Source organism: Priapulus caudatus, unplaced genomic scaffold, assembly GCF_000485595.1.
Source record: "Priapulus caudatus unplaced genomic scaffold, Priapulus_caudatus-5.0.1 Scaffold692, whole genome shotgun sequence".
Taxonomy (NCBI): Eukaryota; Metazoa; Priapulida; class Priapulimorpha; order Priapulimorphida; family Priapulidae; genus Priapulus; species Priapulus caudatus.
This window is the reverse complement of record NW_014577753.1, coordinates 16415-43152: the sequence shown is the minus strand read 5'-3', so window position 1 is coordinate 43152 and position 26738 is coordinate 16415. Positions and strand designations below refer to the sequence as shown.

Genomic DNA, 26738 nt, shown 5'->3' with positions numbered 1-26738 from the left:
GGACGCAGTAAGCGCTCCCAACGCGTAGTTACGCCACCGAAATACCTCGGCTTCACGCAGAAGGTGTAGGTGGGGCGTTCCTACTAGGAAATTCGTAAAGAAGGAGACTGCCGTACCCAGGTGGAAGCGTGACGGCAGTAGACGGCGGCGAACCAGGAAGCAGCATGCGCCGGAAGACGCATCCCTCGCGTCTTCTCTAGGGATGACTTAATCATCCCCTAAGCGCGAGGACGAAGCGTCGGCGCATCGGCGGAGGAAATTCGGTTGGCCGGGCAAGGGGGAGAAAGGCGAGGAGACTCTAAGGGAGGGGGATCATAAGAGGCTGACGAGTGTTCCAGCCAGAGGATTAGAGCTGACGAGTGTTCCAGCCAGAGGACTAGAGGGCTTGACGAGTGCTTCAGCAGAGGAGAGGGGCTGACGCGTTACCAGCCCCAAGTAGAGGTACCGCCCCAGCGGAGGGGTCACGCCCTCTGCTGGCGAAGCACGTTATGTACGCTCGAGGTCGCCCATGGTGAGGCATGCGCGACCACTCCCCCTTGCACCGAGGAACGGCATAAGCCCTAACGCCACAGGAAGGAAACCGACCGGCAGCCTGGCTGTCGCCAAGGTCACGAGCGCCGCACTGCGTGGCTCACGCCCCGCCGAGAGGCCGGCCGCCCGCCGTAGCGAGAAGAGAGAGGATGCACAAGGTGACGGCAGGGCGCCGAGAGGACGGCGCGCCCGCCGTAGGAGAAGAGAGGAGGATGCCACAAGGTGACGGCAGGGCGCGCCAGAGGACGGCCGACGGCGCGTCGCCACATCCAGGTCGGGCCGACGTCGGGCGGCGACGTCCCGCCGGAGGTGAGACGTCGCCGGAGGTCCGGCCGCCCGCCGTGGGAGACGAGAAAGGAGATACAAGGTGACGGCAGGGCCGCCGAGAGGACGGCCGACGGCGGCCGCCACATCAAGGCCGGCCGACGTCGGGAGGCGACGCCCCGCAAGGGTCGAAACGTCGCCAGGGGCCCGGCCGCCCGCCGTGGAGGGAGGAAGAAGCTACGCGGGTGACGGTAGAGCGCCGAGAAGCCGGCCGACGCAGCCGGGGACGAGCAATCGGCATGCCAAAATTGAAGAAGTGCTCCTTCGCAAGACGCGGGCTACGACCACCAGCATGAAATGCTTACGTGGAATGCACAGATAAAAGTGAAGCTGGTGTAGACAATACAATGGGACTGACGTCATCCAGTAGCAGGGGTGGCATCGTGTATATAAGGAGGAGCAGTGAAGAGAATAATTTGAAGAAACGCAGTCACACGCGAGACTTCACACGTAAAGGCAGGATGAGCGAGATGATAGATGTAAGTGCGAACTGCGAATGGACTTCCAGCAGCAGCGAGGATAGTAGCAGCGACAGTAGCAGCAGTACCAGCGACTATACCGGCGGGGCCGGAGAGGAGGCGGAGAACGCTTCCAGCCCCCGTCGCGGACGCCGGGCCGCGACTGCTCGCGTGCCCCGACCCGGCAAGCCACCTCGCCCGCCGCGTGATACATGGGCGAGTAAGGTGCTTGCCGAGGGAGGTGGCCGGCGGGAGGGAGAGGCGGTCGCCGCGCGCGCGGCGCGGAGGGCTGGCGCGCCTCCTCGCCCCCGCGTATTCTCAGCCATCGACGGGACCGCCGTCCCCATTCGGGAGAGACGGCCGGCGAGGGGGCCGTCGAAAGATGGCGGTCAGCACCCCGGAGGGTGCGCCTGCCCTCGCCGCCGCGACGACCACCACGGGATGCCGCCGTCGTCGCCGCCGCAGCCCGCCGATGAGGGTGAGATGACGGCAACCTCCGGCGGCCAAGCGAAGGCAGAAAGAAAGGCGCCAGAAGGCAGCGTCGCGGAGCGCCGCGAAGACAGGCGGCGCAGGATGCGCCGCAGCAAGCGCCGCCGAGGAGGTCCGCCTGACGGAAGGCGAAGCGGAAGAAGGCATTGAAGGCCGCTACCGCCGGAGAGGGCCCGAGCGAGGTGTGACGACCCGAGTGGTCGGCGGCCGTAGCGCCGCCCTCATCACACGCGCCGGACCGTCACCCCTCGTGCGCTCCCGGCCGCCCGTGAGCACGCCGCGGCGAGAGCCTCCGCTTCCGCAATTCCGCCCGCCGTCAGGACATCGACGGCCGGGGCACGCCGATACCGCTGCCACCCGATGGGGCCCGGCAGACGCCTTTTTGGCGGGTGCCGCACTCCAGGCGGGGGCCGTGTGGGTGCCGGTCGCTGGGCTTGGTGCCTGGCCTGCGACCGCCCCACGCTGCACGCACGTGCCCATGACGCGAGCTGCATACGCGTCATGGGCCGGTCGTGCTGTGCGCCTATCGGCGGGTGCGACTTCCGGTGTCCGGCGGGGGTCGAGCATCGGCTGGCGCGGCACCTCCGGGAGCGGCCCCATAACAAGCGGAGCGACTACCGGCGGGAGCAATGGGCGCGAGTGCCCGCACGGAGATAACCCGTCGTTTCGGGTGACTTCCGTCGGGTATCTGCGCGGCCCCGCCGACGCGCCGGCTCCACCGCGACGACGACAACGTGCCTCAGGCGACGGCCGACATCGCCCGTCCCATCGAGCGCGCGGCGGTCCGGCCGTGCTCCGTCGTCGTTGAGACGGACCGTGCTCCCCCGACGCCCCGGCACGGAGCGAGCGGCGAGGGAGGCGGAGATCGACCGGCGGCCCCGACGACGATCCGACCGGCGGCCCCGACGACGATCGCGACCGGGCGGCCCCGACGACAATCCGACCGGCGGCCCCATAGCGACGGCGATCCAGGCGGCGGCCCCGACGACGATCCGACCGGCGGCCCCCATACGACGGCGATCCAGGCGGCGCCCCGACAACGATCCGACGGCGGCCCCCATAGCGACGGCGATCCAGGCGACGGCCCGACGACGATCCGACCGGCGGCTCCCCCGAGAGCCCTCGCCAGCAGCAGCGACGGCGGGCCTGCGGCAGCGGCAAGCGGCGACTCCCGCGCCACCGGCACGGCCTCTTGAGCCGATGGTGATCAACGCGGAGATTCGCGGGATGTCGCGGGACACCCTCCGCCAGGCGGACATCATCAACCGCCACCTGCTGCTGCGGGTGTGGAAGACCGGCTGGTTGATCGACGATGAGAAGGAGCGACGCCGCGGGCTGTCACCAAGATCGCCTAAGTGAACGGGATCGGATCACGGCGGCAGACAGCGGCAGATCATTACATGTAAATATGGGGGGAAATAGCAATTTACGCGACTCAGTATTGTGTGGTCATTACATGAAAATCTTGGGGGGAAATAGTAAATTACGCGACTCAGTATTGTGTGGTCATTACATGTAAATCTTGGGGGGAAAGTATTCACTTGTACGCGTTGATAATGTAAACTCGGGAAAGCGCACGATTCAGGCGGCGGCCGCTATGATGGATGGTACAAAGCGCGACGGAGCTACGCGCTAGAAGAAGGGGGGCAGTGTAGCGGCGGCCTGATTTGTGCGCCCACCCGGGTCGCGCCGGAAGCGGGATAACCCGTACCGGAGGTTGCGCGGTATGCGGCGGCGGCGGCGGAACACGCGCCGCGGATACCGCGCACCGCGCCGGCGCGGCCGGAACACGCGCCGCGGATACCCGCACCGCGCCGGCGGCGGCGGAACACGCGCCGCCGCGATACCCGCACCGCGGCCGGCGGAACACGCGCCGCGGATACCCCGCACCGCGCGCGGCGGGGCGGAACACGCGCCGCGGATACCGCCGCACCGGCGCCGGCGGCGGCGGAAACACGCGCCTCGGATACCCGCACCGCGCCGCGGCGGCGGAACACGCGCCGCGGATACCGCACCGCGCCGGCGGCGGCGGAACACGGCCGCGGATAACCCACCCGCGCCGGCGGCGGCGGAACACGCGCCGCGGATCCTGCACCGCGCCCGGCGGAACATGCCCGCGCGGATACCCGCACCGCGCTGGCGGCGGCCGGAACAAGCGCCGGGTTACCGCGGGTTACGCGGGGCGTACGTAGCAGAGCCACTTCAATTACACATTACGCGGGTTTCTATTTTCTGCTAAGGGTGCCCAAGGGCAGGCTTTAGATTTAGAACGCACCAGCAACATTGTATTACTTTTGATGAACCATTGTACTCTGGCGCGAGTGGAGCAAGGCCACTGCACGTGCGCGCCGCAGATAAAATATGGCGCGAAGTGGCTCAAGGCCATTCCCTGACCATGCGCGCAAGGATGTGGCGGGAAGCTCTGCCATTTGGTCCAGAGATATGCCTTTCTCAATCCGCGAGGTATAATGTTAACTTTTACCGTGGGAAATGAACTTAGAGAGTAAATGATTGTGATTGGTGTGAGATGTGCATTTCAATCCGCGGACAGCATATAAATAGGGGACTTTGCCGGAGCAAAGTCAGTATTCATCGAGCAGTCATAATGTAGAGTCATAGAGCAGTCATTATTATAGTAGCAGTTAGGTCAGAATATTCATAGGATAGTAATGATGATAGGGTAGTCAGTAGGCAGCCAGCTTTATCGTTGAGTTAGGTAATATGTAGTAGCTAGAACGTTCAGTGCGAATATATTATTAATGGGGGAAGGAGTCGGGTTTTAAACTGGATATTAAACTAAGGCCGCATAACTTAATATTGTATGTCACCTCCGCGAATGCGGAATTGTTTTGCATCAATAAAACGGCTCTTTATAAGCCACGTCACGTATTCTCGACTTGTGTCGTATCTCTGTCGAGCTACATCCACGCACACTCACGAACTCCGCAGACCTGTCGAAGAGACTGGCGAGTAAACCGCCGGTCGCGTCAAGAACACAACGCAAAAAGGTACTATACGGTCACGAAAACGAAGAAGAACGACAACATGACTAACGCGGCACTGGTATACGTAGCCGGGTAACGCGATACAAAGAACCAGAAGAAGCGGAAGTCTAACCACGATTTAAGAATAAAGTTAGAAGAACAGTAAACGACGAAAAACGCCACACATGATTAAGTTAATCACAATATTTAATTCTACTCAGGAGCATGATTAAATCCACTAATCATGATTAGTTGCTATGCTAAAAAACAACATGGAGGCCCAATTATTTACGAGCGTATGAATGAGAGAAATACGAGCAATACAGACATCAATACGATTTTATAAATACATTGAATGACGAGGAGCTAAGGCAGAGGTACCGGTTCGGGAGGAAAGGAATAGCCTTTCTTCATGATATAGTGAAAGCGATTTGCAGAGAGCCGACGAAACGTTCATGCGCAATTCGGCGATGGTACAAACTTCTGATAGCTCTACGTTTTACGCGACTGGAGCGCTCATGAACGAAATTGGGATGCTTTCGAAACTCCGAAAGCAACCATATCGAGAATTATCAAGGATGTCACGGAATCTCTAAACGGGAAAAGAAACCGATTCATCAAGTGACCTGCTAGTGATAGTGAAATTGCAAAGCAGAAGGAAGGCTTTCACAAACTCGCTGGATTTCCCGGGGTGGTAGGGGCTATTGACCGAGACACACGTCAGAATTCAGCGCCCCGTCAATGACGAACCTGCCACATTAATCGGAAGCGTTCCCGTCCATTAATGTACAAGCAATTTACTGATGGTACAGATGAGTATGTTGGACCCTATAGTCTAGTTAACATGTCCCCCTTCATGTCTACAATACAATAATTATTCCATACAATGGGTCATGTTGACCTACCTTCTTCGGTCCGTCACTGGAGTATAATAAATCTTATCACCCAAAGTATAATCCAATGGCAATATATACTGTATGTAATCCAACATTCCTTCATTGAATGAAAAAAGTAGACACAAAGATATTATCCTAGTTTTTGGTGAATTAAATATTATTATACTTTGAATAAAATTGTGATTGAACCTATTCAATTTGAGGGTGGTGCCATCACCGAAGTAACGCGTCGTATTAGATAATATATAATATATATATTTATATATATTAATATTATATTATGTAGTACGTGTATTTTTTTCCCTTTTCACATTGTGAAAAACAATTTGTAGGATTAAGCAAACGTCCACGAGCGTTCAAAAACGTGCAAAATCTCCCAGTGTCCTATGAGGCGAACAAAAAGCATGGGTGAACAGGAGCCACGTTTGCGGGCTGGTTGAGAAATTAGACCGCACTATGGGTACGCAGGGCCGAAAGATAGCTATATGGTAGTAGAAAATTGCCCAGCCCATCCTAACATTGAACTTGAAAACATCGGTTTTGTGCCATTGCCGCATGCGCCATTTTACTCACCTGTGCGGCGAATTTTTGGAGTAATTGACGCATGCGTCATTTTACTCAATATCAAACGTGTTTGATAATTTTGGACTCACGCGTCATTTTACTCAATGTGTGCGCGCGTGCGCTGAGTATATTTATTCAACACTGGTACTCACAGCGCATGCGTGTAAATCATTTTGATGATGTGCCGCCCCAGTATTGTGTGTGAAGTTTTATCGAAAGAAAACTGGTAGATATCTGGCCTAATTATGAATGATTGTACATGGTAAATAGCCCAGAATTTAAAAATAGAGATAGTAAGGAACGAGCCTTTCAAGATATAGCGGCGAAAGTCGAACAAACAGGGGCCGGTTTCACGAAGCATACTTAAGTATTTAATCATGATTAAATCACTAATCATGGTTAACTTCTCGTACTTAAATTGAAGTGACTGTTTACGGTTTCACGAAGCGTAATTAAAGTTAATCATGATTAAGTTAATCACAATATTTAATTCTACTCAAGAGCATGATTAAATCCACTAATCATGATTAGTTGCTATGCTAAAAAACAACATGGAGGCCGCAATTATTTACGAGCGTATGAATGAGAGAAATACGAGGCAATATAGACATCGATACGATTTTATTACTATTTTTCTTACATCTTGACGATGTCAAGGTGAGCTAAACATATACGCCACACCATGCTACCGGCGTATATTAAACCGCGAGTCGCCCAAGTTTATAACCACTGGCGATCGGTTTGTTATGATTATTTTGATCAACATATCAGAACAAATCAAACATATGTATACCTAACTTTAACAACTACTGATAGTGTAACCTGTGGGCAATATTGTGTAAAATTATTGCATGTACTTTTGGGAATCCTTGTATCTTGAATCTTTTGGGGCCAATGAGTGTACATTTATAATTTTTTAAATTATGGTATGTACTTTGGGGAAAAGTATTGAGTAGGTTGTATTAAGTTATTAAATGTATTTTGTAGGTATGTGGCAATCTGCGCGCGGCGGCGATGTCCAACTTACGCACAGCCTCGTTTTCGTTTCTTGCCTCTGGGCACCGGCTGCAAGGGGAACCCTTTTTAATCCTTTTTGGTGTGACATGATTTTTATTTTTAAAAACATGCACACGATACAATGACGTAAATCACAAGTCAGCCATCTTGAAAAACCATTCGAAGTTCAAAGAACAGCCAGAAGTGGTCGTACTTCAGCCCTCCATTTGCATTCCTGAATTTGGTCATCAAAATCACCATTATTTTTGCTGAAGGTGAGTAAAGGATCCGTTTTTACTATGATTATATTATTATTTGATTATTTGAGAGTGAACTTGTGAAATTTTATTGAAATTTATCGATCCAAACAGTGTTTTTTTTTAGCCCCACCGTATCGCATGTCGCATGACTGCCTATGATTTCAGCATGAATTATGTGTGTGCAAATAAAAAAATGATGTGAATACGATGGGGTATTTTGCCGTAATAATAGTATTTTTATTATTTCAAAGAGGATTTTACAGATTTAGTGATATGTCTAGATATCAGATAATCTGATAGTTAATGTAGATTGGCATTAATATATTCGATGATTTTGGATTGCAAAACGGTTGTACCATCATAAAGAAAAAGCCGCCTGCTACTTTGTTGCCCACGTGACCGTAATTCTCATTCGTGATTGGCTGAAAGGCTTTATTTTGCTTAGCAGCTTTTAGTGAATGAATAAGTTAAGACCCAGCTGATCGTTTTAAATGGAAAACTAGAGTTAATTTCTTTATCATTGTATTTGTAGGTCTTTGTATTCTATTTGGATAATTATCTCTATAAAAAGTTATGGGTTTATTTGTTCATAAATCGAGACGAGTAGATTCTAGAATCTAGACTCAACGTCCTTCAACGGATTTTGACCAAACTTAGTCCATATCAATGTCTAAAACGTCAAAAACTTTCAAGGTCAGAGGTCAAAGGTCAAGGTCCCAGTGGGACCGAGAAAATATCGTGAACACTCTACACTCAACGTCCTTCAACGGATTTTGACCAAACTTGTTACAAAGTTCGTCCATATCAATGTCTCAAACGACAAAAAATTTCAAGGTCAAAGGTCAGGTCATAGTGTGACTAAGAAAATCTTGTGAACACTCTAGACTCTGCGTAGACAGTAACATTTGAAATGCGTACAGTATACATTACATATACGGTAATAATTAAGTACATCCAAGATAAACTAATAAACTAATAAAAATAAATGATTAACAATAAAACATTGTCTTTTCTCTGTCTTTCTTCAGTAAATATGGGAAGGAAAAAAAGAATAGCTCCTCCCCGGCAAAACCTGGAGTAACTCGTCAACACCTTACTGATGAATATAGTACTATTCCAAATGATAGAAACTTGAAAAATGGACATGTTTTGCATATCTACTGTGAAAATGGAAAGTCAGTTGCAAAGACAGTTCATGCCATTTCCTCTCTTCTAACAGCTATTGCACCACCAATTTAAATCATGTGAGAACAATTGGCAAAACTTTTGAATCCTTCAAAAAGCCAGCACGTGAGAGTGAATGGAATAAATTTGTAAACTTTTGTAATAGCAAATTTAAAACAGTGTCTGTAGCTTCTTGTGAACAAGAAATAGATACTTCAGATCAAGTATCTGAGAACCCATATTCTCCTTCATTGGGACTGGTCAATCCTACACAATGTGAAACACCAGGACCTTCGTGTTCTGAAATAAAATATCTAAAGCAGGACATTAAACGAAAAAAAATAGCCATGAAGGTTAAAGACGCCACTATCACACATCTAAAAAAAACAATTAAAAGAAAGTGATGCTGGTGTTGTTAAAGAAGATTTGAAGAAGGAACTGTGCAAGCATAGACGTTTGAAAGCATTGCACAAAGCAAATCGAACGGCAAAGAATGCTGCTTCAAACGTATCACAACAGTTTAATCAGCTGAAAAATAAAATTAAGGGAAAAGATGACTTAATCCTTGTTTTGCAAAATGAAAAACTAGAGCTAGAGGAAAGCTTAGACAAATACCGTAGCCAATCTAAAGAGAACAGCAATAGCACAATGAAAGATGGAAAGACTTACGGTGTTCCAATCAGAATGGTTGTGTATGATTCTGTGGTTAATCAGGTCCTCACAGAAAATATTCCATCCTTAATTGAAAGCAGTGCCAGAAGAAGGGGTGAGGTGTTGAGCGCAGTTCCTCACAGGACCACTGTGGAACAAATGACTCGCGAGATGGACTCCATTGCAGATCTAAAGAGTGCTGAGCTGGCAATGAAGCCAAAGAACCTTACCTTGGGGTTTGATTCTACAACACAGGAAGGGGCACACATAAACAGCCTACACCTGACAACAGAGACAGAATGTGAAGTAATAGCCATCGATGAACTACCTGGTGGTACTGCAGATGACTACCAGGGACACATTACATCATCCATAGACAACATGGCTGATGTATATGCAGATTTCCATCATGAGGAATATCAATTTTGCCGCTCTACGATAATCGAGAATATTTCCAACATAATGACTGATCGTGCTACTGTCAATCAAGCTACAATTAGAAGGTGAATGAAACCTGGAATAAGTCATTAAACCAGTTGAACTGTCATTTACATCCTTTGGATACTATTGCAAGTACATGCAGAAGCACTTTCAAATCCTTAGAGACATCAAAGGGTGAGGTGTATGGGAATGACTGTTTGATTGCAAATATTGTATTGCAAGTCAATAAACTACGCTATAAAAATGGTAAAGGCGATCCGAAGGGGTTCAAAACTTTCCTTGAAGACAACAATCTTTCAAAAGGACTGATCCCAAGATACAGAGGGAATCGCTTACACATTCTTTTCCACATCTGTGGAAAATTGTTCCATCATTATCAACTTTTCTTGGACTTCTTTACAACAGGATCTGTTACATGTGGTGGCCTGGTACCCAGTCCGCGCACAAATACGTACACTTCCGCGCACAAATGCGTACACGTTCGCGCACAAATACGTACACACCCGCGCACAAATGCGTACACGTTCGCGCACAAATACGTACACGCCCGCGCACAAATACGCACACACCCGCGCACAAATACGTACACTTCCGCGCACAAATACGTACACTTCCGCGCACAAATACGTACACTTCCGCGCACAAATACGCACACGCCCGCCCGCGCAGAAATACGCACACGCCCGCGCGCACAAATAGGCCTACGCACACGTCCGCGCGCACAAATACGCACACGTCCGCGCGCACAAATAAGCACACGCACGCGCGCACAATCACTCACTCACGCACGCGCACACACCCACACGCGCGCTCACACACAAACCTTCCGACATAACAGTAAAAAACATCAAAAATTGTACGAATTAACAACAACGTATCTGTGTCTGTCACTGTGTGATCGATCTGATCGGAGAGCTGCAGATATATTGCCAGAAGTGTTTTTACCATCTCTCCTCTACTATCTACTATCTACTCCTCGAATCTATCTCATGTCGCATCTTCCAATGCCCACAATCTCTCCTGCTAACTTGACATTAATTTTCCGCAGAGTACAGACTCATACAAGAGGCTGGTGAGAAGTTCGGCATGCCAGTGCCTGACTATGTGTATATAACGATACAAATAATCGTGTTCACACTTAAGTTGCGTATACTACGTGTAGACATTACATGTTTGCTAAATCATGACATTCGTGCAATATATTTACTAGTTGTTTTAACATCCTCCCCCCAACAACTACCTTTGCTACGTTTAATAGTGATTATTACACATGATTATGTAACCGCATTGCACGACGTAAAACATTTGCCTAGCCTCTATTTACTAATGCCCGACGTACGATAGGTGAATTAAATCAGAAGATAAATATTTTCCTACGTGTGACCGTTGCCCCCGGCTCTCAACTATCGCCATATCGCTTTTATAACCACATCTGTACACCGTCACAAACACACAAGCACGGGCACAAGGTGCGCCGTGTGTTAGGCCCGCGTTTACCAACACCATTACACGACGGAGACTATACCCAGTCGAGTAGACGGGAGGGACAAATACAGGTAACAGATTGTTTTTTTTCTTTTCCACATCTGTGGAAAATTGTTCCATCATTATCAACTTTTCTTGGACTTCTTTACAACAGGATCTGTTACATGTGGTGGCCTGGTACCCAGTCTCAAAAAGGACTTCAGTAGTAGGACTGCAGTCATTGAAATGCAGGTTTTAGGCCTCCTCGGTAAAGTGCTCACTGGCCCATGGATGCAGATATTTTATACTGCAGCCAAGAGTAACCTCACCCTCATTGATGGCATCCATGTGGTGAAGGACATTGCTCGTCTGAAGGAAGCAGCCGCCAACCCATTGACCATTCTTGAGCAAACCAACGACTTGAGAGGGATCTTGGTGGTGATGATGACACTTTGAAGAAGCTGAGAAAGCAACTTGTGGATCAGGAGTTGTTCAGTGGAATGATGTCATCTTGCTTACATGCGATAGTGGGAGTGTTGGAACGTCAGTACAAACGCTATTTTGAGATGTCTGTCTCAGATGAGTTCCGAAAGACAACGCTTTCAGCAAGACTGCACAACATTCATTCAGAAGAACTCATGGGCATGTATAGTGCAGGGAGAGATCGAGCTAAACATGCAAATGTTAACTTCCTTGTTGATAGAATGCGTGCAAAGAAAAACATAGTTCTACAATGGCTGGACGATATGTATCAAGAGAAACGAGAACAAATTGTAATGTGGTCAATAGGGAAGCAAGAAGAAAAAGAAAAGCAAATAGGATGAAAGACAGTGAGATGAGAAAAGAAATGTCAATAAGGCTGGCAAATAAGCGACAAAGGAGAAGTGAAAAGGAAAGAAACGATGTGGAAAAGAAGTTCAAAGACATTGACATTAATGACATTCAAACAGCGTTCCCAGATCTTCCACATGATGTCTACACAGGGCTTAAGGACACCAGTCTGAAGACCGTCTGGTCTGGAAAGATTGAAAAACTGAAAAGAAAGAAGGGAGGCAGTCATTATAATATTGCATATTGGTCAGAGGAGGAGTGCTATGAAGACAGTACTGACTATGACATCTCAAAGCAGGCACTAGCAGCTGATGTTCTGTATGGATGCTTGATTTTGTGTTAAAGGTAAATGGCAATAGTGGAATACCTCTCATCAGGGTCACCATTGCAATGTTGTGACTGAGTTTGAAAATAAAAAATCTTATTTTATCTTTTATGGTCAAAATTCAAATCTTCACCATGTTCTTGAATTGTTAATCTTATCATTCCTATTGTTACAATCTTACTGAGCATTTTCTAAGCTTTCCAATGATACCTGATTCATAAAAATTGATCAATTAATCAGAAAACTACAAAACTTTTGGCGTTCCTTATTATTAGGTAGTTTTGGTCACAAAGTTGGATCCATAAATTCATTGTTTTAATGCTATGTCAGGTGGACGGAAATTATGCTAATTTAATGTCACAAAAACTACCATAACTTTCTTGTTTTTGGCCCCATGGAGATGATTTTAGTATCGTTCACGCTCGTCCATCCGTTTGTATACGTCATCGTCATGTGAACGTCTTTGTGATTGGTTGGTGACGTCAACGCCACAGCTAGAAACGAACAGCTGATTGTGTTTACACTTTACCATTGTCAATAATAGTATGAATAGAGCGTAAATCAGGAGGGAAGGGAGGTACGATTAGAGTTCGAGAAGGAGAACTATAATACGAGGAGAGAGTTCGATTTGGAGTTCGGCTTAGGGAGTTGTAAATACTAATAGTGTTCGACAAAGGAAGTCGGATATAGTAAGTAAACTAGCTGCATGAATTAGCAGATAGAGTGAACTGTTGTAAATAGTGTGATTCCTTGTACGTTGTTTATATGTTAAATTAAAGATATATATCTTACGTTACCAATAAATAAATGTTTCTACTCTCTATTGTTGACTCGATCTGTATTGACACCACGGCACAATCATATAGCTATATCGATCTAATTTGTAGGCGAGTTTAACGCGCGGCGGTAACACGTACCCCTAGACACAATTAACTATAACGAATACGGTAGAAATACACGGTCACGGGCAGTTCCAAGAGCAAGAAACCGCTACAATTTGAGGGCTCGTCCGGGATCTATTTATTTTGAACATTCGTAGGATAGATTTAGCTAAAATTTGGAACAAATATTTATTATTTATTACGGTGCTATATACGCGGTGTCGATACAATGAGTTTTCTTCTTAATTGGCTGTTCCGTGGTTCCGAGAGTGTCGATAATGTTACCGATTCGGTACAAATATCTCGAATGTGAGAAATAATCTTGGCACTCCTGATCACGATCAGCTGAGAGAGGAACGCTTTGGAAACAGTGGTAGAGACGGGAAGTGATGACGATGACTCTCAAATAAGGGAATGGGCTAGAACAAAGGCTGATAGAAATACTCATACAGTAGATAGGCATAATGCGAGCAGGGTGTATCTTAGTGTGTCTGATATGCAGGATAGGCATATTGGTCATAGAAGTGCAGGAAAGCACGGTATGTTTGATTCGTCTTACCCTCATGTTGCTAGTACTGGTATACAACAGGTGAGGCGGAAAAATGAGACACCAAGTCAAAGTAATAGTACCAGCGTTAGAGGTAAGGCTGATGTGCAGAGTGGCGGGTTCTAACCACGTGACGCCTATTTAAATATCAATTTTATAATTAATTATTAGTTATACTGTTATGAAATTGAATGTATGTTTTTGTCATTATTTGATAACGTGTTTAATGAAAATTGTCTCGTTTTTAAATTCTGGGCCTTTGCCGTTATAGTCTTTTCCTGACACAATGTCTCAAAAAGTAATAACAAAAAACGTAGCCAATAATCGGTGAAGCCAAAATTCTGTGTACTGGTTTGCTAGTATTTGTATCATATAACAACACATATGAAATGTTAGTATACATACATGTGCTGTTGGAAAAAGTTGTTTGGAGACGATGGATCGTGTAAAATAAAACAATTTGTTTATATTCACTCATTTGTACGGTCATCGTTTACAAGTTTCGATAACTAGAGTCGACCTCGCCTAAAGCGGCCCATACACGCACAATATCATTGACAATAATATTGATGCAATATTATTGACAAGAAATTCTGTTGGCCATAAACGGCACAATAATATTATGCAATATCGTCATTTACGCTCTGATGCTGAAGGTGAACAGACGGATCTGCACAATGAGTGGACAATGAGAACCTTCAAATTAAATATCTACTGGGTTTTGCTTCCGTCAGAATATTGCGGAAGTCAAAATTTCCCAGCAATATTGCACACTAACGATCAATAATATTGTCAATATTCATTATTGACAATATTATTGACAATCATATTGTGAGTGTATTGGCCGCTAGTAGACATTGCACAAGTCGAATAATCGGCCAAGTCGAAGCTCCACAGAAGTCCCGATCTTTCCTTGTGTTTTTACATCTTGACTATGTCAGATGAGCTAAAAACAACATGGAGGCCGCAATTATTTACGAGCGTATGAATGAGAGAAATACAAGGCGATATAGACATCGATACGATTTTATAAATACTGTAGCGGCAGCCTGATTTGTGCGCTCACCCGGGTCATGAAAGACAGATTGTGAGGGTAGATAGTGTGCGCCGGGGGAGCGTAGTGTGCGCCGGCGGCGAGGTAGTGTGCGCCGGGGGTGCGTAGTGTGCGCCGGCGGCGAGATAGTGTGCGCCGGGGGTGCGTAGTGTGCGCCGGCGGCGAGGTAGTGTGCGCCGGGGGTGCGTAGTGTGCGCCGGCGGCGAGATAGTGTGCGCCGGGGGTGCGTAGTGTGCGCCGGCGGCGAGATAGTGTGCGCCGGGGGTGCGTAGTGCGCGCCGGCGGCAAGATAGTGTGCGCCGGGGGCGCGTAGTGCGCGCCGGCGGCTAGATGGTACGCGCTGGCGGTGAACGAAACACACCGCGAGCGCTGCGGCTGGCTGGCACGCGCCGGGTGCGCGCGTGTTACGTGGGGCGTTCGCCGAGGGCGACGGCCGGGGGTAGGGTAGGCGTGAACTTTGGCGTGAAGCTCTGTCATTAGCCTAGAGATGTGCGTCTTCAATCCGCGATGTGCAAAGCCAGTGCGCGTGCGCGTGTGTACTGTGGCGCGAAGCCCTGTTATTGGTCTAGGAATGTGTGTCTTCAATCCGCGATGTGCAAAGCCAGTGCGCGTGCGCGTGTGTACTTTGGCGCGAAGCTCTGTCATTGGACTAGAGATGTGCGTCTTCAATCCGCGGTGCGCGAAGCCAGTAACTAACGCGCAACATGTAATTTCAGCGCGAAGGATTATCATTGGTTAATGAGAAGTGTATTTGAATCCGCGGGGGGCTATATAAGGAGGACTTTGCCACGATTGAGAGACTACTAACCAGGGGACTAAGGTTAGACAACAGTTAGGTTAGCCAGCTAGGGACACACAAAGAGAGAGTAGTTAGATAGGATGAAGAAGTCGGAGAGTTAAATTGAGATATAGATAGTGGAAAAGTAAAATATAGTTAGTAGTAAACGTAATCATTTTACCTGGGGGAAAGGAGTGGGAATTAGATCGGATGTAAACCAAGGGCGTGTAACCTATACTGTTTGTCACCTCCGCGAATGCGGACATGTTTTTGTGTGGAATAAACGGCTCTCTTTAAGCCACTAAAACGTATTCCCGACTTGTGTAGTATCTCTGTCGAGCTACATCCACGCACACTCACGCACTCCGCAGACCTGCCGAAGAGCCGGTGATAAACCGCCGGTAGGTAAAGAACACAACGCAACAAGGTACTATACGATCACGAAAACGGTGAGAAGAAGAATCGACGAAGAAACGCCACATTGGTGCTGCGTGACCACACGACACACCAAGAAACGCCACAATACATTGAATGACGAGGAGTTAAGGCAGAGGTACCGGTTCAGAAGGAAAGGAAGCCTTTCTTCATGATATAGTGAAAGACGATTTGCAGAGGCCGACGAAACGTTCAGGCGCGATTCCGGCGATGGTACAACTTCTGATAGCTCTACGTTTTTACGCGACTGGAGCGTTCATGAACGAAATTGGGGATTCTTTCGGAGTTTCGAAAGCAACCGTATCGAGAATTATCAAGGATGTCACGGAATCTCTAAACGGGAAAAGAAACCGATTCATCAAGTGGCCTGCTAGTGATAGCGAAATTGCAAAGCAGAAGGAAGGCTTTCACAAACTCGCTGGATTTCCCGGGGTGGTAGGGGCTATTGACCGGACACACGTCAGAATTCAGCGCCCCGTCAATGACGAACCTGCCTACATTAATCGGAAGCGTTCCCCGTCCATTAATGTACAAGCAATTACTGATGGTACAGATGAGTATGTTGGACCCTATAGTCTAGTTAACATGTCCCCCTTCATGTCTACAATACAATGATTATTCCATACAATGGGTCATGTTGACCTACCTTCTTCGTTCCGTCACTGGAGTATAATAAATCCAATCACTCCAAAGTATAATCCAATGGCAATATATACTGTATGTAATCCAAACATTCCTACATTGAATGAAAAAGTAGCACAAAAGTATTATTATACGTTGAATAAAATTGTGATTGAACCCATTCGATTTGAGGGCTGGTGCCATCACCGAAGTAACGCGTTGTATAGATAATATAGATAATATATATATTTATATATTATTATTATATATTATATTATGTAGTACGTGTATTTTTTTGCCCTTTTCACATTGTGGAAAACAATTTGTAGGATTAAGGAAACGTCCACGAGCGTTCAAAAACGTGCAAAATCTCCCAGTGTCCTATGAGGCGAACAAAAAAGCATGGGTGACAGGAGCCACGTTTGCGGGCTGGTTGAGGAAATTAGACAGCACTATGGGTACGCAGGGCCGAAAGATAGCTATATGATAGTAGAAAATTGCCCAGCCCATCCTAACATTGAACTTGAAAACATCGAGTTTTGTGCCATTGCCGCATGCGTCATTTTACTCACCTGTGCGGCGGATTTTCGGAGTAATTTGACGCATGCGTCATTTTACTCAATATCAAACGTGTTTGATAATTTTTGACTCACGCGTCATTTTACTTAACGTGTGCGCGCGCGCTGAGTAAATTTATTCAACACTGGTACTCACAGCGCATGCGTGTAAATCATATCGACGATGGCTGCGCCTAGTATTGTGTGTGAAGTTTTATCGGAGGACAAACTGGTAGATATCTGACCTAATTATGAATGCTTGTACATGGTAAATAGCCCCGAATTTAAAAATAGAGATAGTAAGGAACGAGCCTTTCAAGATATAGCGGCGAAAGTCGAACAAACAGGGGCCGGTTTCACGAAGCGTACTTAAGTATTTAATCATGACTAAATCACTAATCATGATTAACTTCTCGTACTTAAATTGAAGTGACTGTTTCACGAAGCGTAATTAAAGTTAATCATGATTAAGTTAAATCACAGCGCGATCGAATAAGAGTGAGACCGTTTACTGGGCGGGAGAGTACCACCCTAGAAACGTTCTTACAGAAATTCGATATAGCCGCTGAGTATAACGGCTGGAACGAGGCTGCTCGCACTGCGCAGCTCGCGGCGGCGTTGGAAGGGCCGGCGGCGGAAGTCATCGACGGGTGTACAGAGAACCTCTCCGAGTCCGCCCTCCGGGCTGAACTGCATTGCAGATTCCACCCGGCCGGGCAGGAGTTGCTACACAAAGCAGCCATGGAGAAACGCCGACGACGGCCGGAGACGTGGCTTGAGTATGATAGGGAGTTGAAGAAACTCGTCAGCCGCGCACTCCCAAACTCCACGCCCGACCAGCAGAGCGAGTGGGCGCTGTGGAGGTTTGTCGACAACCTACCGAGTGTCGGCCAGTGCGTATACGTGCTTGCCCAGCATGATAAAACGGTAGAGCAGGCTGCCGCTCACGCGACGGAGTATGAGGCGATCGTTGGGGCTGATACGCCGTGCATGAAGCCGCACGTGGGACAAGTTGGACAGCAGAGGGGGGGAACCGCTCCCGAGCTCACCGGGCCCGTTGCCGGGAGAAATCCTGGACTGACGACCAGTCGTTGGACGCCGGAGGAGCTAGCCGACCTAGCACAGATCATGCGGGACGTCTTCGGACGAAGCGAAATAGATCGTGACCAGGGGCGGCGATTCGACTACCCCATCTCGAGGCAGGAGCAATCCTATGGCGACCGTAAGGCCGTATGGCCGTCAGCGGGTCGCGACGACCGAGGCAGACGAGACGGAGGTCGGCGAGAGCCGATCATCTGTTTCCGACGTGGGAGACAAGGTCACATGGCGCGAGTGCCGTGGTGGCCAACCAGTCGGCCAGCATGGGCGCACTGACGCCCGGCCGCTGACGCAGGTGGCGGCCGGCCACCCGACCACTAGCACACCGCCGGGAGGCACAGGCTCTCAAGGCGCGCTATCGCCGGGAGCGAGTAAGGGCGAGAGCGACGGCCAACGCGGCGGCGGCAGTGGCGCCGCCATCACCAACGCCGCCGGCGCGGTCCTCCGCTCCTGCGCTCCCGGCCGCCGTGAGAGCGCCGCCGGCAGAGCATGCCGACACCGCCTCCGCCCGATGGGAGCCCGGCGGACGTCCGGAGCGGCACCTCTTTGCAGGTGCCCCACTCCAGGCGGGGGCCGTGGGGTCCGGTCGATGGGCCTGGTGTGTGGCCTGCGACCGCCCCACGCTGCACGCACGTGCCCACGTCGCGGTGGTGCAATGCCCTGTCGGCGGGTGCAAGTTTTCCTGCTCGGCGGTCGTGGAACACCGGCTGGCGCGGCACCTCCGCGATCGCCCCCCCCCCAAACTACGGGGCGACTATCGGCGGGACCGATGGGAGCGTACATCCGGGGGAGAGAACCCGTCATTTCGGGAGCTCTCCGTCGGGTACCTGCGCGGTCCTGCTGACGCACCAGCCTCGGCCCGGACGCCGACGACGGCCCTCGCGACAGCCGCTCATCCCCCTACGTCCAAGCGCACGGCGGTCCGGCCTTGCTCGATCGTCGTCGAGCGGGCCCCGCCGTGCCGACGCCCGGCGCAGAGACCGAGCGGCAGCGAGAGAGGCGGCGATCGGCCCGTGGTGGCGATCCACCATCCCGCCGACAACCCCACGGCTCCGACGACGACCCCCGCGCCACCTGGCACGACGATGGAGCCGATGGTCGTCGATGGGGAGATTCGCGGGATGTCGAGCGCCATGCTACGCCAGGCCGACGTACTCAGCCGCCACCTCCAAATGCGCGTCATGAAAACGGCCTGGCTGTTGGACGACGAAAAAGAACGACGCCGCTTGCTGCTGCAGAAGCCGCCCAAGTGAGGAGGATCCGGGTCCACCCTGCAGCGAACGACGGCAGCCGAAGGGGACCGCATCGGGGATCTAACATTGTAATTATAATAGGGGGAATTTAAACTACGTTTGTAATTGTATGTTGCGGGGATATAATTCTGTAATTTCGTATCGCGGTAATTTAAAATTTGTAATTTCATTTCGCGTGAATTAAAGCACATTGTATACACTCGGGTGACGCAATTCAGGCTGACGCCGCTAGTATTGGTAGCTCGAAGCGCGAAGGGGCTTACGCGCTAGAAGAAGGGGGGCGATGTAGCGGCAGCCTGATTTGTGCGCCGGGGGTGCGTAGTACGCGCCGGCGGCGAGATAGTACGCGCCGGCGGCGAGATGGGGTGAGCGTGTGTGTGCGTGAGCGCATGTGTGTGACGTGTGTGCGTGAGCGCGTGTGCGTGAGCGCGTGTGCGTGAGCACGTGTGTGCGATGTGTGTGCGTGAGCGCGTGTGTGCGTGAGCGCGTGTGTGCGACGTGTGTGCGTGAGCGCGTGTGTGCGACGTGTGCGTGAGCACGAAAGCACGTGTGCGTAGAGACAGTGTGTGCGTGGCGCGTGAGGCGGAGTGGCGGACGTGTGTGCCGTGAGCGCGTGTGTGCGTGCGTATACGCGTATCGGTGATACGTGTTCTTGTGTTGGCACGTGGGCGTTGCACGTGGCGTGTGTGTGTGTGTGTGTGTGTGTGTGTGTGTGCTGTGTGTCTGTGGTGTGTGTGTGTGTGTGTGTGTGTGAGAGAGAGTGTGTGTGTGTGTGCGCGCGTGCGTGTGCGTGCGCGTGCGCGTGCATGCGTTCCTTCTCATGTAATAGCAGCAATGAGAGTGTCGGGGACCCGTCTATAGCGTTGGTATCAACATGGCAACCTCCACCATCGAACGACCTGTTTACTAAAGTGTTATAGTACACACTCACAGTCACTCTGGTGTTTTAATAATAAAAATGATTGTAAATAAACAACCGCTCTCATACACAATACACAATATAAAACACATATAACAATTACCCTCAGCCAAGCATCTCGGCAGCATTCGGTGAAGAATCAACCAATTTTCATCGCGCAACCACTATCGACATCACGAGCTTTTAGGGGCTAGTTGAAAACCCAGAAGGGCTCGTACAAACCTTACCTTACTACCCTTCGGCTAACTTGCATATTGTCTTTATTTCTACCCCTGTTAGTAATGTAGTAAAAATCAGTCAACTGACAAATAATTACGTACAGTAATAGTAACAGTAATAGTAAACAGTAATAGAGTATATAACGTACATTGCTACCTAATTTGTGCAGTTTTCATGTAAGTGCATGATATTTGTTAACTAGAAAGTACATGGTCATGTGATAATTGTATTAATTAATTAAAATTTATCAAAATTCATTTTAGATTTCTGGGATACATCGACAAGCTTGGCACTGCTTACGAGGCAAATGCCATTGCATCAGGCTTTGGTCAATATATAGCACTGGTAAGAACTTTCCTTATTTCAAAATAGACGTTGAGATCAGGCCCATCTATTTACACTGAGAATGTAGCAGTTTATAATAACTAGTAAGATTTGACCCATAATACTACATAGGACATATTATATTTTATTATTAATGCATGTATTTTCCAAACAGAACTGGTAAGAAGATCAGTGTCATTCGAAATTATTGAGGAATTATCTAGAGTTAGCTATCTTACCCCGCACATAATTATCCGGTCTGCATCTTAGTGGAATAAAATGTGTAGATACTTCTCATAATTGTCATTAGATGCACCCAGTGCAATTATATTACACTGCTCTTGAGTTGTGCCTGGAGAATGCTAATACATATAGGTGTTATTGTAGTGCTAATACATGTAGGTGTTATTGTAGTGCTAATACATATAGGTGTTATTGTAGTGCTAATACATGTAGGTGTTATTGTAGTGCTAATACATATAGGTGTTATTGTAGTGCTAATACATGTAGGTGTTATTGTAGTGCTAATACATGTAGGTTTTATTGTAGTGCTAATACATGTAGTGTTATTGTAGTGCTAATACATATAGGTGTTATTGTAGTGCTAATACATGTAGGTGTTATTGTAGTGCTAATACATGTAGGACTAAGGTGTTATAGTAGTGCTTGCTCGTTACATGTTTGCAGCCCATACTAAGAGAGCTAGTGGAGCAAAAGCCTCTCCTCACCCAGCAAGAAGCCAGGGAAGCTATCGTGAAGTGCATGAGAATCCTTTTCTACAGAGATGCCCGATCTTTCAACAAGGTTTGTACGTGCCGTGCAGCACCAGCTGCTAGCACTATAGTTTATGCATTACGAGGGACGACATTGACATGTGTCCACTGACTCCACTTTTTCGGGACGGGCAGACATGCTGCCGGAAACGTGAAAGTAACTATGCACTTTTCCGGCAGATGAGGTGGAAAAGAAAACGTTTATTATTACTTATTTTATTTTTATTTTGCTGTGACGGTGTCTAACCTTGGCAATATATATATATATATATATATATATTTATATATATATATATAGTTTATTTGTATATAGATATATATGTGTATGTGTTTTGTAAATTTAACTGTTACAGTTTGAGATAGTCACAGTGACGAAAGACGGTGTAGTCATAGAACCACCACAGTCTGCAGAGACCAACTGGAATGTCGCACATTTCGTCAAGTGAGTGATCCGTCATTATTTGTTGCGTGTTGTGAACGTTTCTTCTTCTGGGATGGTGGTGTAGGGGTTGGGGTATGATTTTTATAGTAGTACTAAGATGAAATGCCTGGAATGCTAAAAATATTAAACATCAAATTAAATATTAAATAAAAAAAATTACTTTTAAATTATTAATATTAATAAATTAAATATTAAATATTAAAGAATATTAAACATCAAGAAGTTAGCCATTAAGGGTGTTTCCGTTTAGGGGAATCATATTTTTATATGCGAAAAATACCTGTTACATGTCAGCTGGTAAAATTAAAGAGTGTCGTAATTGTTCTTATGTTTTCTTGTAGGGGATTCAACTGACGATAATATGTATAGCGACAGATTATGCATCACATGGAGGATGTTCCAGATCGAAAGCTCGTAGCATGGTGTGGAGTGAGGGATTCTGGGACTCAACGAACCATACCTGCCTGTTCGTGTGATTTATTATTTGTGGAGTGACCCATCGCCAGAACATGTAGCAGTTGCACCCTCTTATTTCTCTAGCCATTGTGCATCAGAGTTCTCTTAAAAATTCCATCTAATCAGATAGGAATGGCTGGTAATTTAAAATGCAGAGATTATACCATTCTGTTTACGTTTGGAAGTACTCTTATATTGGTTTCATGATTGTGTACATTTTTCGATTACGGGCTTTTGCCGTTAGTCACACCGCAGTTGCTGCATGCCAAGGTTTCTTACCAACGCGCATGTGAAAACATTCGGCTGATATTCCAACTGTTCGCCATTGCCTCTGTATTTAATTCGTCACTGTACTTATGTAGCTTGATCAGTAATAAAGATGATTTCCAATTGTAATGTAACTGTTTCATGATTTCTCATTCTATAATTAGATGCTGATTGGGTTTTGTTTATTTGATCAGTATTCAAAAATAGTGTTTGATGTTAGCATATGATTTGTACACTCGTGCTTAAACACATGGAAATGTCCCCCGTCTCTGAATCAATATGCAATGTACACGTACTCACGTCAGAGTAAATATAAGTAGCTATGAAAAGTACGTGGATTTGTTGAAGCAATTATCGATGATTGAGTTTGATCGATAATTGTATCGTACCGCTATCTATTGGAAGAAACCGATTACAAATATAAATTGGCAGCATTGTGGCAGTGGAATAATTGGCATTGTGTATATAACGATACAAATAATCGTGTTCATACTTAAGTTGCGTATGCTACGTGTAGACATTACATGTTTGCTAAATCATGACATTCGTGCAATATATTTACTAGTTGTTTTAACACCCTCCCCCCCAACAACTACCTTTGCTACGTTTAATAGTAAAAAAAAATCAATTTTGTGATCCTACGGTTGCCGAGCAATCGCATACACACATGATTACGTAACCGCATTGCACGACGTAAAACATTTGCCTAGCCTCTATTTACTAATGCCCGACGTACGATAGGTGAATTAAATCGGAAGATAAATATTTTCCTACGTGTGACCGTTGCCCCCGGCTCTCAACAATCGCCATATCGCTCTTATAATCACAGCTGTACACCGTCACACACACACAAGCACGGGCACAAGTTTCCGCCGTGTGTTAGGCCCGCGTTTACCAACAACCATTGCACGACGGAGACTACCCAGTCGAGTAGACGGGAGGGACAAATACAGGTAACGGATTGGTTTTTTTTAAATGTTGATCACGATACATCCCATACTCGCGGCAGTGTAGAAACCGTACGTCTGTCCGTGCCCCGTAGATGTATAGGTCCGTACGTCTGTCCGTGCCCCGTAGATGTATAGGTCCGTACGTCTGTCCGTGCCCCGTAGATGTATAGGTCCGTACATGTGATCTTGTTCCAGTTGTTTGTTCATACCTACTGTTGTACGGCGCAGTGGCGTAGACCAGGTTCCTGCAGTTGTGGGCGCGGGAGTGAGTTTTCGCATAGTTATCCATCATAATGTATATAAGACTGTGTGCGAGTAGCGGCGCACACCGCGAAAGGCCTTGGGCGCAAAGGCCCTTAATGGGTGGGGACAGGGCCCGCCGTAGGGGCCCCGGCGGTGGTCCAGGGGGCGGAGCCCCGGATAGCTCTTGGATTTTACGCAATTTAGAAACTTCAAGATGGCTCGTTTTTGAGGTAAATTGAAGCAAATTGACATTGTAAGTGCAATTGTTGGGAATTCGAGGTATTTTTTATTTTGACCCAGAGGTTTAATAACTACGCCGCCGCACCCCGCCCCCCCCACACACAAACACCAGTGGGGACCAGAAGTAAATTCAATACCGCCGCCCAGGGGCCGAAGCGCGGATTGCGAGCTCAAGGCACGAAGCGCCACTGTCGTGGAATTGTTAAAAAGTTGGCAATCTAAAAAGGCAATCAATTTTGACATCTTTAATCAGTAAAATGCAGGATTTTTGCGCTCCTTCAGGTGGTGTCCGCCTCGCTGTTTAGGAGAGGTCCAGGGGACGCTCCCCCGGAAATTTTGTTGAAAGTAAACCTCTTCGATGCAATTTCCTGCATTATGAGGCAGCACCTATTAAAGCAATCCTACATCACGAATGAGGACATCAGCTGTTTGAGTTTGAGTATTTTTACCGCTTTGGCGGGACACCCAAGACTAACATGCTTACTACCACAATCCTGTGGCTATACTGTCCATGTCCTCACGTGGGGTGTCGCAGTGCCGACTTACCCTAGGCTAAAATACTTTTACCCTGACATCTAAGGGGGAGGGGGCGACCGCCCCCTGTGCTAGCCGCAAGCCCTGTGACACTACAGCACCTACGAATCATCTCTCCCCGGAAATTTGATAAAACGTATATTTTACTGAGAAGTGACAACGCTTACAAAGCTGGCAAAAGAATATGAGAAAAAGCAACCCAGATTATGAACCAAGTAGTGCATGTTTTCAACCCCGTTATACAAAATGCGGAATCATACTTCCCGGTCAGGTCTGCAGCAGCCCGCCCATCCCCATCCCCCCTCCCAAAAAGGTGAAGATGAATTGATATTTTCGCCATTCAACGCCCCCTAAAAATGCCAATATGCACCAACTCTCAATAGGTTCTAGTTCTAATTTTGTATAAAGCAAGGATTTAACCTCGTGAGGGCAGTATTAAGACGTGATTTAGGAACTTTTGAAAAAAAATCGTAATATGGGGAATCGCGTGCAAAATTAACCGTCCTGAGTTCAGTAAAATAATGTCATTCTTGAATCGAATTTGAGCAAGCCATTTTACAGTAGATGTATTTCAAATTCCATTTCTGTATATAATACGAGCTTAGGACGAGGTATGAATAGGCGATGACGGGATTTGTAGATAAATATCTAGTTATTTATTGTCTGTAAGAATATTAATTTTTCCACCGATTTTCTTCCTGAAAGTAGGGGGTGATGAAGCCACCCCAATCCCACCTCATAAGTGTATGGGGATTACGCCCATCTCCGCTATCTACCTCCCTGTCAGATGAAGCAAAATTTGACATTTTGATATGCATAGAAAAAAAAAAAACACAATATTCATGGAGATCATAATCTTTGTTAGCAGTACTCTACAGACCGAACCCCCAGCGGAACGGATTTTGGTGACAGTGGGGGTGGCTACATTGTTCGCGCTTCGACAGTGGCCAATGCAGGATTCTCGAGGAAGGGTGGGTAAGAAACATGCGGGGGTATGCGGGTCCCTCCTGCCAGAACCAAATTAATGCTTGAATCCCCGCTCAATTATTCCTCCCTGAAAGTAGGGGGGATGATTGTACAGCGCCATCCCCGCCCACGTCAATACAGTGGGCGGGATCGCATCCCCCCTCGGTCAATAAGTGGGGGGATGGTCATCCCCCGCCCAATCCCCGCTACTACGCCCCTGGTTGTATCGAATGGCCATATGGGACATTTTGCGAGAAAACCCATCGTAATTTAACAAGAACCGTTAAGTTGAGTTTGCGCGCGCACGGTTTCGTATAAATATCCTTCGGTTGTTAGTTCTCAGACCAGCTTATTATATAGTGGGCAGTCGAGCGACGAAGCAAATGAACGACTGGCAGCGGGCTATCCCGCTCGTAGCGGCAGATATGGCGACCGGCGAAATTCGAGCCATGCGAGGAATGCGTCTCGACCATGGATATTTTCCTCCACTACTCACTAATTCCTGCGGTACGCGCGCGCGCGCTGCGTGTGCGTGTTGTGTGTTGTGTGTTGCGCGTGCGTGCGTGGCGCGTGTGTGCGTGTGTGGTGTGTATGCTGTGTGCGGTGCTGTGTCATGTGGCGCGCGTGTGTGTGTGTGTGTGTGTGTGTGTGTGTGTGTGTGTGTATTGTGTGTTTGTGTGTGTGTGTACTGTGTGTGCTGTGTGTGTCGTGTGTATGTGTGTGCTGCGTATGTGTGTGTGTGTGTGTGTGTGTGTGTGTGTGTGTGTGTGTGGGTGTGTGTGTGTGAGTGTGTGTGTGTGTGT

At 47.9% G+C, this 26738-nt stretch overlaps 1 protein-coding gene across 1 annotated transcript in view; it reads left to right on the top strand.

Annotated features, from left to right (window-relative positions):
- Positions 1-23331, top strand: part of LOC106812837 (proteasome subunit beta type-4-like) — a 61942-nt gene extending 38611 nt beyond the window's left edge. The window contains exons 6-8 of the mRNA XM_014816818.1: positions 21752-21868; positions 22191-22279; positions 22621-23331. Coding sequence (XP_014672304.1) covers positions 21752-21868; positions 22191-22279; positions 22621-22633 — 219 coding nt within the window. The 3' untranslated portion in view covers positions 22634-23331. The remainder of the gene's footprint in view (positions 1-21751; positions 21869-22190; positions 22280-22620) is intronic.
- The last annotated feature ends 3407 nt before the right edge of the window (positions 23332-26738 follow it).